The following is a 16,380-nucleotide window of genomic DNA, read 5'->3' on the forward strand; positions in this document are numbered from 1 at the left end:
CACCTTAATTCAAAAAACAATGGAAAAAGGTCCAGCAGAGGACCTTTTTTATTCAAAAGTTCAAGTACTTTTTTATTCTGAAGGCTTTCAGAAACCAGATTTCTACTCTCTGGACACATAGGTATTAAAAGGGCTGCAGTAAATTTATACCATGATATTCTTTCTCTTGGCCTCACAATTTTAGTTAATATATTGGCTTTTTGGTTTAATTCCAATGGCACAACTCATAAATGCAGGCTTTTTCTTCTGGGACAGGGGGAAACAATCATAAACTAAAAATCTTTGACAGCCTGTCTGTTCTATTATAAAATGTAACACCCTATTGAAAAAAGAGAAATCTCCCAAAGGTCGTGTGAAAAGAGGGCAGCACCACACAAAAATCTGGGTATACTTCAAACAGTAGTTTGAACAATACATTATTCCTTGAGAAATTCCAGTTACTTAGCATGAGTGTGAGAATTATATGGTTTGGAGAAATCGAGAAAACTGAATGAACGATTTCAGAGACAGGGAAGAACTATTGCCACGAATATTTGTTCATAGTTCATAGTGATGCTTATTTTCTCAGCCCATGAGATGAAATTTCAGTTTGTTTATGAGACTGGCATTCTGTTCTCAGGCTGGGCAGTGGCCGTCTGAATGTTTCTGTATGAATGAAAAGCTCATCTTCCAGGGAATAAAAAAGATAAGGACATTTAGCAACACCTTCTTATTTTTCTGAATTTTGTAGAACTTGTAGTCGTCTGATGTGTTGAAAATATGCACGTCCTCAAAAAGTAAGGCTAGATTGTCTGAATATATTTTGTACTATAAACCCCTCTGGCAGTTTTATGTTTTTGCACAGCTTGTAGGAGAGAGACTGGACTGGCTGAACGCTTCCTGGTTTCATTAGCATAACCCAGCCCACCTCCAACACACGCCCACAACTACCTCATTAGCCATTGGGAATGGAGCCAAAAACATAAGACTACAGTGAATATAAGGGGAATTACTGGCGAAAGAGCTCTAGACCAGCTTAACACTGAACCCATTACTTTTCCAAGATCAGAAAAATATTAGACTAACAGGAACCATTTCCCCGTCTTACTCAGATAAGGATTCAAGGTTTTAATCTATAGCTTTTAATCTAGACTAATTAGCTTCACCATAATAAGACATACAGCCTGGCTGCGTATATTTAAGTACTTCTGTTAATCTCTTTCCCTTTCTCCCTCTTTTATTGATTTATTTTTCTGGATAGCTTTGACATTGTAAACCACGGACGAATTGGAGCCTGGCATTGAAAAGAGGTGTTCTGCAACGATTTTTTTTTTTTCTTGTCTAAAGAAGTTTACTTCTACAAGAGAGAATCTGAAAAATGACAGGGGCAAAGAGGAAAAAGAAAAGCATGCTGTGGAGCAAGATGCATACCCCTCATTGTGAAGACTTTAAACAGTGGTGTAGAAGGCGGCTACCTATTCTGGAATGGGCACCACAATATAATCTGAGAGAAAACCTGGTTCCAGACACCATGTCTGGGATAATGTTGGCAGTTCAACAGGTGACACAAGGTAATGTACTGCATTTGATTTTCCTGTTTTAAGCAGAATAGATGTCACTTTGCTTTCTTGGAAGAGTATTATGACCCATGATCTATAATTTTGCTAGTGAAATGGACACTTAATTAATTGTGGGAAAATAAGCGCATTGACTGTCTATATACAAAAGCTTTCCTAGTTGTCTTTTTTTTTCTATTTTTTAAAGCTATTAAACACTGAACCAATTTTTGAATGGTAATATTACATATTTGCAATGTTAAAATTCATACTATATAAGTGTAAAAGATCAGTAATTGTGGGAGAATGAATTTTTATAGCTTGACCTTACTGATACAGTTTGTTACTTTCACTGAGTCAAGCTATAAAATATCTCCTGGCTTGAACATATCGTTTGTAAACCTAATTAGCAGCACACAATTACCTGTTGTAGCCTTGAGAGTCGCTATAAGCAAGGAACAGAGCTTTCTGTACATAAAGGAGGCTCTTTGCCAAAAACCATTATTTGCAAAGAGAATCCTGTGTGTCCTTAGAGCTTGTATTTTACTGTGCATGTTGATTTAATTCTGTATCACATTACATACTGTATTTATTTCTCAATAAGAAATTTAAACTGGTGAGAAGTCTGAGTTTAACTTTCCCAAAACAGATTCTAAGTGGTATTCTGGATTTTGATACATAGGTGTTTCTCTTGGTGAAAGCTTTAAGTTAAGTAATGTGTACATGTGTGTGAACATGTGTGTGTGTGCATGCGTTTTCCTTAAAGATATATTTATTGCATTATTATTATTATTTTGCTAATTCAAGTAATAATTTCCTACCTGTAGCACGGAAGGGAACCAATTTCTCAACCTTGAAAATTTGGAACACTTTCCTTGGCATAGACTCTGTAGATTTATATTTCCTTGCAGTTTCACTACATCCCTAGCTTGAACTATTATTCATTCTGTTAAATTATAAGCACTCTTTTAATTGAATTATTCTGTAGCTGGAACAAACTGGTTTGTGTATTTGTGTTTTTAGTATGATTAGGACCATCTGCACTGGTGGCTTTACTTTAAGATCCATAAGACTATCATACTTTATGGGATTCCATTTCCCTGAATAGTCTAATATTACATTTTTTAATGACCATTTCGCCAATAGTGAAACATGGTAATCTTTAATAAAACTGCAAAGTAAATAATAGGTTAGGGCATTCTGAGCCCTGTTTTTATTCAGTTTTAAATTCAAAATGTGACACTACTGTGTACTTTGAATCTAAGCGATTGACTTCCAAGGGCTTTTTCACCAGATAGTTTTAGTATAAATTTATAAATTTATTTTGCTTTAATGTAATGTAAAGTGAAAGAGAAATCTATTTTTAAATAGTTTGCTTTGTCATCTCTATAGAATATCAAGTTAATAAGGAAATCTGGGGATATGATAAAGATGTCTGTGATACACCCTTAGCAAGAGTATTTATGTGTAAGTCTTTGGTAGTTAATTGTATGGCTTTCATTTAGATAGAGATTTTGAGGGATTTTGTTTTATGAGTCATATATTTCATTGGTTATAAAGAAACACATTGGCCAGCCCCTGACTGATGGGAAGCACAAAGCTTACTCAGCCCTGTGTCTTGAAAAGTTATGGATCTGGCTGTTGGTTCTCTTGGAAAGCTACCAGTGATTGGGCAAGGCTATGCCGCTAGAAAGAACTTGAAGGTTTTCGTTGATGTATGAAAAGACAGATTCTTCAAAAAGTACCTATTCTTTTGAAAACAGTTCTCTTCAACTTTCTCATGCTTACCCACCATGGAGAGATAAAAAGTGAAATATAGGTTACCATTGTTATAAGGGGCACCGTGCTAAGCCCCTGTGTTCATTGTCCTCCCCTTTCCTAACAAAAGCCCAAGAGACAGCAGTCTCTTCTTCATTTTCCATATGAGAAAATGGAGGTTTAGAAAAGCAAGTAATTTTCCCTGGATCTCATACCTGATAAGTGGTAGAATGAGGGCTTGATTCCAAAGCCAACACTTTTAACATTTTATACTTTATGTTCTACACTGCCAAGATAACTAGACTTTTTCATAATACCAATGTTATTGGTAATAAAAGACATTCCTTTGGAAAGGTATGAGTATTCCTCCCTTCAAATTACTTTTTCATTTAGGTTTCATCCCTGAAGATTTTAGACTCAAAGGCGAGTGACGAAGAAAATAACTACAGTGGAATATACAGTAAGAATGGCATTTAGATATCATTAGCTTCTATTTATGTGAGTATAGGCACTCATTACCAGCTCCATTTCTTTAGGAAAATTGGAAGAAAGGGGTAATTTTTGCTTTTGCATCATAACACAATAGAAACAAATACCTGTTTTCCCTCTGCTGATCTTGGAAGCAGCTTTTCAGTTACTCGGCATAGTTGAATTATGTGAAATAGTTGAATCAAACATTTTTTGACCTATAAATATGGAAAGTTATATGGTTCAATCCAGTAGTTTTTCATTCTTCTCTCTCTAGAAATGTCTTTAAAATTGAGAAGGATAATGGAAACTAACATTCGAATGTATTCTATATGTCAGATATTTTAAATTATGTACTTTAAATTGCTTTACTAAAGATTTCCCAATTGTTAAATATCGATGATTATCAGTCACTATCGTATTTGACTCACGTATAGCATTTTACGTATTGAGTATACTCCTTCTAAGACTTTCTTCTCTTGGTTTTGAGACATTGCTCTTTCATTTTTCTCCTACCACGTCTCTGGCCTTCTCTTCTTGCGAGCCTCTGCAGCTTTTGCCTCTTCCTCAGTCCACCCAAGCATCAGTGTCCAGGAGACTCAAACCCTGGCCTTCTTCTCCAAGAAGGCCTTAGGCTTTTTAATCTGCATAAGAGGTTTTAACGACCGTCAGCCTGCTAATGAAACTTTCTCCTAAACCCAAGATCCACATCTCCAATTGTACAAACATAGACTTTTCTAAAAGCACTTCAACTGCAGCATTTAGTCTTCTAGAACAAACCGAATAGCACCACCATCCTAACTAGAATTATAATAATTAAAAATAATAACAGTAATTTTCAAGCACACATGTAAACGGTGTGGTAAGAACATTTGACATTGTATACAAAACTGAGACTCAGAGAGAATAAGTCACTTGCTTGAAGTCACACAGCAAATGAGTGGAAGAGTTAGGATCGGAACTCAAAAGAGTCTGGCTCCAGGAGTGTCTTATCTTACACCAGACTGCTTCTCATAGGGGGGGGGGTCTCAAAAGTCATTCCCAACTCTTCGCTCTCTTTTGCCACTTAGCTCGTTAGCACACAGTCAGCCCCTAGGTTCTGTTACTTCCAGTCGCTGATTGTCTTTCCAACCACGTAGTCTTCTGCAGGCCTCCTGCTGCGGCCCTAGTTCACTGTCTGCGCCCTTGAAATCATTTTGTGGCCCTTCCTTCTCTGTCTCCTCCTGTAGGCCATGTTGCATACTGCAGCCAGAATGTGAACATCTGAACACATGGCTTCTCTGTCCAAAAATCTTCAGTCCTCTCTTTCCTCTTGGATAAAAGGCCAATTCTTCAGAATAATTTATTAGATCATTAACAATCTGGGGCCCTTGATACCAAGGTCTACTCAAAGAGGCCTCTCCTCTGAAAATCCCTCCCAATCTCCCGGGAAGATGCATTATTTTCTTCCCTCCTACTCCCTCTGTACTTTTTACCTATCTGCACGATAGGCCTTAGCAGATTGAGTTACAATATTTCGATACAACTCTTTCCACACTGGTCTGTAAGCTCTGGAAACAAAGGTAATGTTTCAATCTTTACTTTTTTACCAACTTGCGTGTTGCCTGTTGCATAGAAGTATGTTTTTAATAAATATTTGCTGGAAGTATTAAAAACAGTTTAGCTCCTGCAACCTCTGATTATTCCATAGTAGCATAGTGCCACTCGAGGAAGGAAATTAAATTTACATTTTTAGGTTTTCAGAAGAAATGCAACAGAGATACTAAGAGTAAGGAATACATTAAAAATATGAGTGAGTAATGTCTTCCAATTCCTTTTACTTTCCTGAAGTTACAAACTTGCAGCCCTCCAGACAAATCTGGTAAAAGATATATTTCCTTTCTTCCAAAACAATGTTAATTTTTTCTCCAGCCAACATCAACAAATATGAACAGTTCCTATATAAATCCAGATGCTTGACCTCTCTTGAAAAAGGCGAATACATGGCCATACGGGGCCCATATTCCCATTTGGCAAAGATCTGCTGGGCCTTCCTAGAGGCCACCCCCTTTAGACAGGGCATGCACTTTGCATTTTGCCAGTTTCTTCATCACTCACCCATTGCCACCCTTCCGGCTAGTATTCCTGTTACCTGCCCAGCCTGTGTCTGAATTTGTTTCGCCTGCCAAGACGAAACAAATTCAGACGTATGTTTTGTCAATGGTTTTGTCAATTTGCCTGATATGCCCCTAACTCATCCCTAAATAAAAACCTTTACTGAGAGATTACATAAGATTAGGTTCTTAACTTAGATCCACAGAAGGTTTTTTGTTTTTTTTTTTTTTGAGAGCGAGAGGGCGCAAGTGACTGGGGGGTGCAGAGAGAGAGGGGGAGGGAGGGAAGTGGGGCTCATCCGAAGTAGGGTTTGAGTTCAACGGAAGTGGGGCTCGGATTCACAGAACCTTTAGGTCTGTGAACCTGGATTTATGTATTCCAATAGACTTCATTTCTTTATAACCCTTTGCATTTTCTGTTAATTATTTTTTAATTTTTTAACGTTTATTTACTTTTGAGAGAGACAGAGCACGAGTGGGGGAGGGGCAGAGAGAGCCGGAGTCACAGAATCCGAAAGCAGGCTCCAGACTCAGCTGTCCGCACAGAGCCTGACACTGGGCTTGAACTCACAAGCGGTGAGATCATGACTTGAGGTGAAGTCAGCCACTCAACTGACTGAGCCACCCAGGCACCCCTCTGTTAATTGTTTTAAAAAAAAATTCTGGGAAGGAGTTCATAGGTGTTGCCAGACTGCTAAAGAGGATTACACCTCCCCAAAGTAAATAAATAAAAGTATGGATGTCCTCATTTCAAAGGAAGAGAAACCTTAGATCACTCTTTCAGCATATTCAAATATTTCTTTGAAACAATGTGCATTTTAAAAAATCTTTAATAAATCTGGAAGCCCTCATCGCCACCAGCAGGTACAAGGCATTATAATCACATCTACCACAATAACCTGTAACTGACATTTTGGGGGACCTCACTACAGAATGTGTTTTGAAGATGAGCAAACATCCTAGAGAATGTCATTAACTTAAAACATATCGCAAACATGGTGGGCAACCTGAGCAGTACAAGACTGTACTCCCTAGAGTACCTAGTCCACATTCTAGCCTGAACAAGCACTTGGGGGAAATAGTTTCTTTGTTTCCAACCTGAAAACTCAAGCACCGAGACAGGGAGGAGACCTAAATGCACGACTTGCCATGTAAGAAGCTAATCCACTGAGAAGGAATATGAGAATGTTTTGCCTTGCATTCCTAAGGGATCACCTAGAAATTTTGTTCCCAAACCATGAAAATTTTATGCTGCCATAGGGTTGCCTGATGTTCAAACCACAGTGTTCTGGGCCGCAGACAAAAGATGGATATTCCTTATAATTATGCAGAATGTGTGGCATTGCTGGCACCGAAACACATGTGTGGAAGCCGAGCCTCGTTGCACTCCTGAGGGCAGCTTAGTGACATGTGGAACAGTAAGTGGAAACTCCTGAAGCGTCCTGCATTGGGAGGATGAAAGGCTTGTCTGGGAATTTTCCCCTGCGTGGTCTCAGCTTTGAGGATACAGAATCCTAGCATTAGTGATATCTCTAACCTAACGCCCTTAGTCACTAGTTCTCCCTGCTAGTAACTTTTCTCTCCTCCAGAACAAGGGGCAGCAAAATATTGCCAAGCAAGTCTCAAGTATACTTGTCCTGACCCTTATGAAAATACGCCCACCGGTTAGTAACACTTTGCTGACTTTTCTCTTCCATTTCAATCTATGCCCTGACCTCGCCTCACAGTATAACTTCAGGCTTCATTTGACACTCCTGGTTTTCTTTTTCTTCTTCTTAAATGTAAAGTGATGATGATCTGTATATTAAAGGGTCATTTACATACTTCTGCCCTTAGAGGAATGCTCTTTATAGTGTTTAGAGTTGTTCCCATGGCAGAATCATGACCTTTCCTTTTAGGGTGTGGAGAATTTAGCAAGGTTTGCAACAAAATAGATTGGCAGTGAGTGTGAAGATGAAGCGTGTGGCCTATTTGGAGCAGACTTCTGTTTTTGCCAGCTGGGATCCATCCTTGCTCCTGTTAATGACTATATCTTGGATTGTTTTTGAAGAAACAACCTCTCTTCCATTTTTAGTATATGTGGTTTAGTATATGTGTATATGAGGTTGTAATTTTGGCTCTAGTGATGGAGTCTAGGCTCATCAGTGGGTTAAGTCCCCCTCAACCAGGATTCTCAAACCTGTAGATCTGTTGGCGGGGGGGGGGTGCCTGGGTGGCTTAGTCTGTTAAGTGTCTGACTTTGGCTCAGGTCATGATCTCATAGTTCGTGGGTTTGAGCCCCACATCGGGCTCTGTGCTGACAGTTAAGAGCCTGGAGCCTGCTTCGGATTCTGTGTCTCCCTCTCTCTCTCTCTGCCCCTCTCCCACTCACCTCTGTCTCTCTCTCTCTCAAAAATAAACATAAAAAAAAAAAAAACAACCCTGCAGATCCATTGGAATCACGTTAGGGCTTAAAAGAATACTGGTACCTGGGTGCCATTGTCAGGCAATTGTCAAATTTCCTGGGAGTGGTTTCCAGACATTGAGACATTATGTTTTTTCCTTTTATAAGTTGTCCCAGATTCTGTTGTGTAATGGTGTTGAGAACTGGGTGCAGACGCAGTGATTGCCCCGGTGAGAGCTTGTGGCTCAAGTCTTGGTCATTGGTACAATCCCCTACATCAGGCCAGGGACTGGTTCATGGATGAGATCTGCCACCTAGGCACAAGGGCACGGATTTACTATGCCACAAGTCAGTCACTTTTTGTTTTAAAATGGTAACAGTAATACAGATGACCTGATTGGTCCATCAATCTGGATCCCAGGGCATCCTGGGATTGTAGTGGGGGCAGCTGGCAGTGAGGATGATGTGCCTTTATAGCTTCCCAGGACCTCTGCAGCCTGAAAATGAAGCCAACCCAGCAAAGAGCATAGCAGAGAGAAACAGTCCTGAAGACAGCTAGCATACCCTGAACTTTTTACTTGCATGTGCAAATTGCTTAATTAGTGGGGGTGCCTGGGTGGCTCAGTCAGTTAAGCATCTGGCTTTGGCTCAGGTCATGATCTCGTGGTTTATGGGTTTGAGCCCCACATCTGGCTCTGGGCTGACAGCTCAGAGCCTGGAGCCTGCTTCCGATTCTTTGTCTCCCTCTCTCTCTGCCCCTTCCCCAGTCGCGTTCTTTTTCTCGCTCTCTTTCTCTTTCTCTCACACAAAAATAAACATTAAAAAAATTAAAGTGTTTAAGTTGAGTTAAACTACACATTTGAGAATTGTTACAATTTAAATATTGCACATTTTTTTCTAATTCTACAGAACCTGGCAAGATAGATATCATTGTATTTTATATTTTTCTGAGAAGGGGGGGTTTGAGGCTCAGAACACTAGATCACTTGCCCCCAGTTCTAGCGCTGCTTAAGAGGGGCTCAGGCCTGATTCTGCCAGGCTCCATCCCTCATCCCTCACTGCCTTCTGTTCCCCTGTTAGTTCAAGTATAACAGATAGAGGACCGAACGTGGGCAAAAGAATGCCCGAGCCTCCTTTCAGCCCCTCAGGTGCCCCTACCCATGATAACACCTTGCTTGATAAAATAAAACCCAGAGATTCTGGTTGAGAGTGGAAGAGGGCTCTGCCACTGGGAAGAAATACCCGGACCAGGGCTCCTGCTCTCTTCCTTCAGAGCTTCTCGCTGCCCTCTGTTAGACTTGCTTCAGATGAGAGAGGGAGAGGACACGTGCTGTAACACTGGCCCGAGCATCAACGAACAATGGCTTTCACCATGTGGTGGAAGGAACACACGGATAAGCTGTTTGGATGAGACTTTACTAAAGGCTAAGGGGCAATAAAAGGGAAAGACAGAGTGTCATGGGTTTGTAACCAGGCTTACTCGTCTTCACTCGGTTTATTCCCCTTCATCTCAGCTCTGCTCTCCTCCATCACAGTAGATGCCGTCTCTAACCCTCACCACCCCTGCCCAGAGCACCACGGTGGACATTTGTCCTTTGCCATTCTGAGTCTAAGAGAAGGCCTACCTAGAGCTCTTCTAACTTTTCTGACCTTGGAGATGTCTGCCCACCAGGCATGACTCTACTCCCTCCGTAGCCATGAGCTCAGAGGCATAGGTCTGTCTCAGCTTAACACCATTTCTATAAATAAAAAACACAAAAGCGTGTTTCTCTAGTCTTTGTTCTTGATCAGCTTTTCCCCGTACATTTTGTTTTTCATGAGCTAATCCATTTCCATGGCTTCAATTGCCACTTTTCTGCTGGTGAATTGTAAAAATGTATTTCTAGCCCAAGTTTCTCTTTTTAGTTCTAGCTCTAAATATCCGGCTGCATATTGAACACCATCTTAATGTCTCCCAGGGACATATTTACAACTGGACACATCATTTTCCCTCTCAAAATCAGTCCTTATCCTCTGTTCTGCATTATACTGAAAGTCACCCCCATCTACCCAATTGTCTATGCAGGAGTCTGGGGACGATCCTAATTGCCTTTTCCCCTTCACAACCGTTATTCAGTTAAGGAGGTTCTCTAAATTCTTTCTTCTGAATGTCTCTCAAATATACCTCATGCCCACTGTCCTTGTGACAACTTCCTCAGTGTTAATAGATATTGTAACATTTGTGGAATGCTTAAAATAATGCCATAAAGGGTACTAAACTAAAGGTGTATTATATGAATCGATCTTCAGAATAACCTAAGAGTTTGAGACCATTATTATCTATATTTTACAGATGAAGGAAGGAGAATTAGTTTGCTTGTAGTGCCAAGTAATACAGTTTCTATAAAGCAGAGGGAGCATCTAAATGCTTGTCTTTCTGATCCTGAGCCCATGCTCTGATCTTCATTAAAAGCCACCATCATTCCTTCCACGCCAGTTAGACGGTCTTCTTGTTTATGGTTTTGTGTCTCTGTGATCGATTTCAAACTGCCCCAGAATTCTTTTTGAGTTAGATAGTGGAGATCTTTGTCTTAAGTTGCTTCAGCCGCACCTTTGCTGATGGCTTTTGGACCTTTTTTGGTGTTTCACTCTATACAGCGTCCTTGCTTTACACCATCTTGTTGGTCTCTCTCACTTCCCCTCCCTTCCCTCAGCCCTTCCCTCGTGGCTCCCTGGAACTCCAGATGCTTCCCTGGAACCAAAACCACAGGTGTGTTTTTTATTGACATGTATAATGTTGGGAACCGTCAGTTAAATAACAGAAGACTTTGTTTTAAAACTGAGTGGGTGTTCCCCCTGTATTGAATCTAATCATCTAATAACAAAGGGCTCATATTCCTGACCGGAAACTCCTAGGCTGAAGCTGATTGGTGCTTGCACCCTTTCTGTGGGCATGGACTTTCCAACTTATCACATTCCCCAACACTCGCTATCCTTTTATATCAGCACCACTTGGTTCTTGTTATTCATCCTTTTCCAATCCAGAGCAGGACGTTCTCAGATTCGGCTCAAGGACAGCTTGGTTGTCCAAATTCATGACAGCATGCAGAAGCAGTATATATTTAATATAAAAGCAGACACAATTTAGAATGTAGTTAGGTATATAAATAGTCAACTTTTCTCTCATTAGACAGGAGTAGACTTCTGAAGATGTTTATCAAAGCCCTTCAATGTCTGGAACTTACTTTTGCAGCCACATCTCTTCTTTTTCACCCTGTGTTCCCTAATTTACCTACTTAACTCGCAATTGCATTTGTTTTTATATTTGATTTCCCCCCTCAGTTAGGACTCTTTATAGTCTAAGGTGACCAACTGTCCTGGTTTCAGCAATGAAAGTCCTGAGTCCTAGGAAACCCTTTCAGCTCCTATCAAAGTATTTGGCACATAGTAGGTAGGTACTCAAATGTTTGTTGACAGTGAAAAATCATAATTGAGATGATAGGACAGAATTTTCCTGGGTCCACTCTCCTTTTGGTGGCTACTCTCCCCGTGGAAACTTTCAGTCTCTTACGGTTTCTGATATTTAAGCTCGTAGGTCCGTTGATCCTGAAGCTTCTTGGTCCTGGTAATTCTTTATTTTCACGTTTGTGAGCTACTACCTGTGTAAGCAGCCCTGGCATAACAGAACGATGTAATTTGCCTTAACCCCTCTAGTGATTAGAACCAATGATCTTTGATTAACGATCTTTGTCTATGAACCTAGAGAATGTGTGTCTATGGGAATTTTGTTTGCATATAGTTGTGGTTCTTGAACATATGTAAATTGACTCTGGGAGACCCATTTGTAATATCGCTGAGCCCTGAGCCCACTGATGCTGTGAACCAGACAGCTGATTATACTGTGGTTTGCTAATAACAATTCTAAGACCACCACAAACCAGTTACCGGAGGGAAGTAACTTTCATCATTACCCACACAGTTTGGGTTTGATTTCTTATGTGTAGTTCTTGGAAGTGCCTAGTGCCACCTAATTATTTTGTTTTCAAGAATACTAATCTGTCTTCCTAGGGTGCTTTATTCATTTCTATTAAAAAACATACTTGAAAGACTACGCAGTATTTTGCTATGTTCTTGGAAAGAGACAGAGAAGTATAAGACAACACTCCAGCCCACAAGGGCCTTATTATTTTTTCCTTCCTCAGAAATTCGTACGAAGTATATGAGAATATGATCTTGTTTTTCAGCCTTGAAGATCTCAATCTGGTGTGGCTATGTAAGGGTGGGAACATTTTCTTAATGGAAGTTTGTAGAGTATTGGTTTCAGCCACTTTCTGCTGTGAGTAGGTTGCATAATCTAGGCAGCTGCCAAAGAATTCTGTATTTTTATTTAGGAACATGAAAAGTAGTACCAGCCCATCTATATAACAAAACATGAAATGAAGAGTTGGTGGTAAAAACTGGGCCAATAAAGAGACCAAAGTGGCAGTCTTGACAAGCTGGCAAGACTGGATTAGTACAGACATATGGCATTATAGGAGTTGGCACTTTAAGAAATCAAGTCCTGCTAATCACTCTTTCTCTGGAGAGGATCGCAAGGAAACTATATACACAGGTAACATTTGGGGAAGGGAAATCAGTGACCTGCTTTATTAGCTGCATTAGTGTTGAGTGTTTAAAGCATAGCTCTCGCTAAGCTGGATTGTATCAAAAACAACTTGAACCTGAGATCAAAAAGGTCTTCTGTCTTGTAAAGCTAAGGTTTGGATGTGCTTGTGAAAAGAGAGTGAGAGAGAGGTATGCCAGAACTTACCTTGAGGCAAGCCCTGGTCTTTTTGTCATATTAGCAGCATGGAGGAAGAAATAGTGGAAGAGAAAAAATGTACATGTGTGAACATACCTTTACCCATTAAGCGATGTGGCCTCAGGTTAAGAGTACACTTATTACAATGAGCACTGAGTAATGTATGGAATTGTTGAATCACTGTATTTTACACCTGAAACTAACACTCTTTGTTAATTATACTGGAGTATAATTTGTATAATTAAATACTGGAGTATAATTTGTTAATTAAAAACAAAAGGAACGAGGCCTCATAAGAGTGTTCAACTCTGGCCTCTCCAATTAGCAGCCCTCCTTTTGGGTGGGGGAGGTGGAGGGTGGTAGGGAGAAAGGGTCTGGGAACTTCTGCTCTGCCCTTTGAACTGAGGTTGTATCTGTAACCTGGGAGAGGTTGGATAGACTCAGGACATTTGAGAAGGTAGGATTGAGGTCAGGCTCAAGAAGCTTAGTTAAGACATACAAATTCATCCTGGTAGGTGTAAAGTTTAGTACCTGGATGTCAACCAGTGGGAGCAAGACATAAAAGGTCAACCTGGGAAATAAAGTGTCAGAGCTAAGATAAATACAGGAGCAACTCAGGATTAGAACCTGGGTCCAAGATTCTGGGTAGAAAGGGTCTGAGTTACAGTCTAGGAAGCCAGCAGAATGGAGAGATCTCAGAGTCTTTTCTAATTTTCTTTTTTCAAAAAAAATTTTTAATGTTTATTTATTTTTGAGAGAGAGAGAGAGAGAGAAAGAGAGAGTGCATGAGTGGACGAGGGACAGAGAGAGAGGACACACAGACACTGAAGCAGGCTCCAGACTCTGAGCTGTCAGTACAGAGCCTGGCGCAGGGCTTGAACTCCTAAATGAGGAGATCATGACCTGAGATAAAGTCGGACGCTCAACTGACTGAGCCACCCATGCTCCCCTCTAATTTTCTACCCAGTATATGAGCAGGCTTCAAATTTTGGTGGGTGCACTTGAGCCCATGGGAGGCAGTGAGAAAAGGCACTTGGCTGGCAAAGACAAGTAAGGGAAGAAGCATGAGCCAGCATTTAATGTAAAGTGGGAAGAAAGTTCTTGTCTCTGCTGCTTCCTGGCCTCGTGTGTTGTCTAGAGGGGTGTTATGGAAACTTGGTCCTCAAAAAAAAAAAAAAAAAAAAAAACAAAGACAAAAGAAAACAACACTGAAAGATGCCAAGGGGCAATTCCTGTTCAGATTTACTCAGCTAGAGTGTTGAAGGGGAAGGAACATCAGGACCTGTGAGAAGTCTTAAATCTCCCAGTCATACTCTGCCCAGTGTGGTCAGTACCTGCTAAAAAACTGGGCTTCAGTACCCTTGGGTTGGTACTGGCCTCTGCAGTGAACTGTTCAATAACCTCATTTCCTGACCTGTTTACAGTCTTCTTGACTACTTGACCTTGTTTATGCCTTCATCCCTCTGATAACCAGTGTCTTTCTTTGTCTTTGATTCTTTGTTTCTCTCCTCATACCCTTTGTTTCTCTGGGTAAATGTATCATTTCATTTCAAGGACCCTTTTGGTCTTTATCAGATCCCCAGTGAAAAAGATCCCAGTATTTTGCTCAACACATAATAGTTTCCTTATAAATGGAAATATTTCTTATTATGTTCCTTAACAATAGATCTCACAATCTAATTCAAACCTAGACACAAAAGCACTTATACTAATTTTGGTAGTAGTACAAATAAAGAATATACAAGTGTGGTAACAGCATTGATAACGTGATCAACTCTCACTGCAGTGGGATTGAGGTTTGTAGTTAGGGAAAGTTTCAAGAAGAAATTACACTTTAACTGGATCTTGAAGGCTAGATGAGAGTTTCTCAGGTAATTTATAGATGAAGGGTGCTATGGATAAAGGAAAAACATGCAATGATAAGAATAAAAGAACACAGTTTGTTTAAATACTCATCAGTAATTTAATTTGGTGGGAGTTGTAGCTGGAGAGGGTAGCAGGGCCCAGATCACAAAAAGCTTGAATAACATGGACAAAGTGGGCTTATTTTCCAAGGTGATGGAGGGCCTTGGTGGATCTTGAGGTATGCCAGGGTGTGACAGAGGTTTGTGTTCTTGAATAATCACTCTGGCAACAGCTTATGTTACATGCTTGACAAGGCAAGAAACTAGTTAGGAAAGACTCGTTAGGAGAAATTCTATTCAGGAAAGGAAGCACTGTGGTCTGAACAGACCAAGGCAGAAGTTGTGGCGGGAAAATAGAGAGAAGGGACAGAGTTGCCAGTGTTAAGTGGAGTAGGTGCAGTTTGCTCCGTGCTCTGTGATGGGAGGGTGAAAAAGAGAACATTGTTGATAATTTCTAGATTCTTGAATTGGAAGACTAATGAAGGTGATGCCCTTTTCTGAAATAGGGCATAAATAAATAAGGAATGCCAGTATGTGATTTTGTTTTGTGTTTAATGCGTGTTGTTCTGTCCTTATGGAGGGATTGGTGGTGGGAGGGACCAAAATAAACAATTTCCATCTTGGATTTGTTATGTGAATGCCTGTAGAATCTCTGGTTGATGTCCATTTGGGTCTGGGGTTTAGGAGAGATATCACTAGCGTGTATATATTTGAAACAATTGGCTCTTCTCCATGTCATTGTGAGGGGTCATGATGTATCTCATCAAGAAAATCACAAGGCGTACAAAAATGTTTTAGCCGTTGTAGAAAGTGGGTAAAAAAAAAATCAGTTTCGTATATATGAGGTGGTTATAGTCAATGGGATTGGATGGGGATAATTCATTAGTTTGTAAAACAAAAAGAGGAACCAGAATGGAAGCAACTTTGGGGAATCTGACATTTAAGTGGCTGAGAAGCTAGCCAAGGGGAATGAGAAGATGTGGTCCCTTAGCATCATGGTGCTCTGGGAGCCAGTGGGTAAGAGTTCTAAGTGTGGTTGATGTGATAAAATGTATGTATGAAACATAGAGTTCCCAGGACATGAAGAATAAACCAAAAATGTGAAACTTTATGAGAGCCCTGGAAAATATTTTTAGTAATAAACTCAGGTATACCACAACAAAGTGCTTTGCAACTCTTCAGGAATGCGGGCAACTTGCGGAACAAAAAAAATGCTACCTATCCTCAACTCCTACTTCAATTAATTCTTGCCTTCCAGTAAAACTTTTTGTGATTTTGGCTCCCGTATTTTTCTATCTTCTCTGAACTTTGACCACACTGATCATTGTATAAACTGCACATATAATTGTTCAATTGTTTCAGGCAAGGGCCTTCTAATTCATATCTCATGACCCTTTACATGTCTAATGGAATTGATGGTGGATTTGGGTACACAGTAAAAGGTTACAAGTACTTATAG

General features: G+C 40.2%; 1 protein-coding gene across 3 annotated transcripts in view; it reads left to right on the forward strand.

Moving 5' to 3' along the window:
• Positions 1-970: 970 nt before the first annotated feature.
• SLC26A7 (solute carrier family 26 member 7) overlaps positions 971-16,380 on the forward strand; it is a 119,476-nt gene continuing 104,066 nt past the window's right edge. For 2 of the 3 annotated variants that reach the window (XM_058698525.1, XM_058698522.1), the window contains exon 1: positions 971-1,550. In XM_058698525.1, the coding sequence (XP_058554508.1) occupies positions 1,358-1,550 (193 nt within the window). In that variant the 5' untranslated portion in view covers positions 971-1,357. The remainder of the gene's footprint in view (positions 1,551-16,380) is intronic. The other variant, XM_058698524.1, reaches the window with a different exon arrangement.

The sequence above is a fragment of the Neofelis nebulosa genome, chromosome 14 (genome assembly GCF_028018385.1).
Source record: "Neofelis nebulosa isolate mNeoNeb1 chromosome 14, mNeoNeb1.pri, whole genome shotgun sequence".
In the NCBI taxonomy this organism is placed as follows: domain Eukaryota; kingdom Metazoa; phylum Chordata; class Mammalia; order Carnivora; family Felidae; genus Neofelis; species Neofelis nebulosa.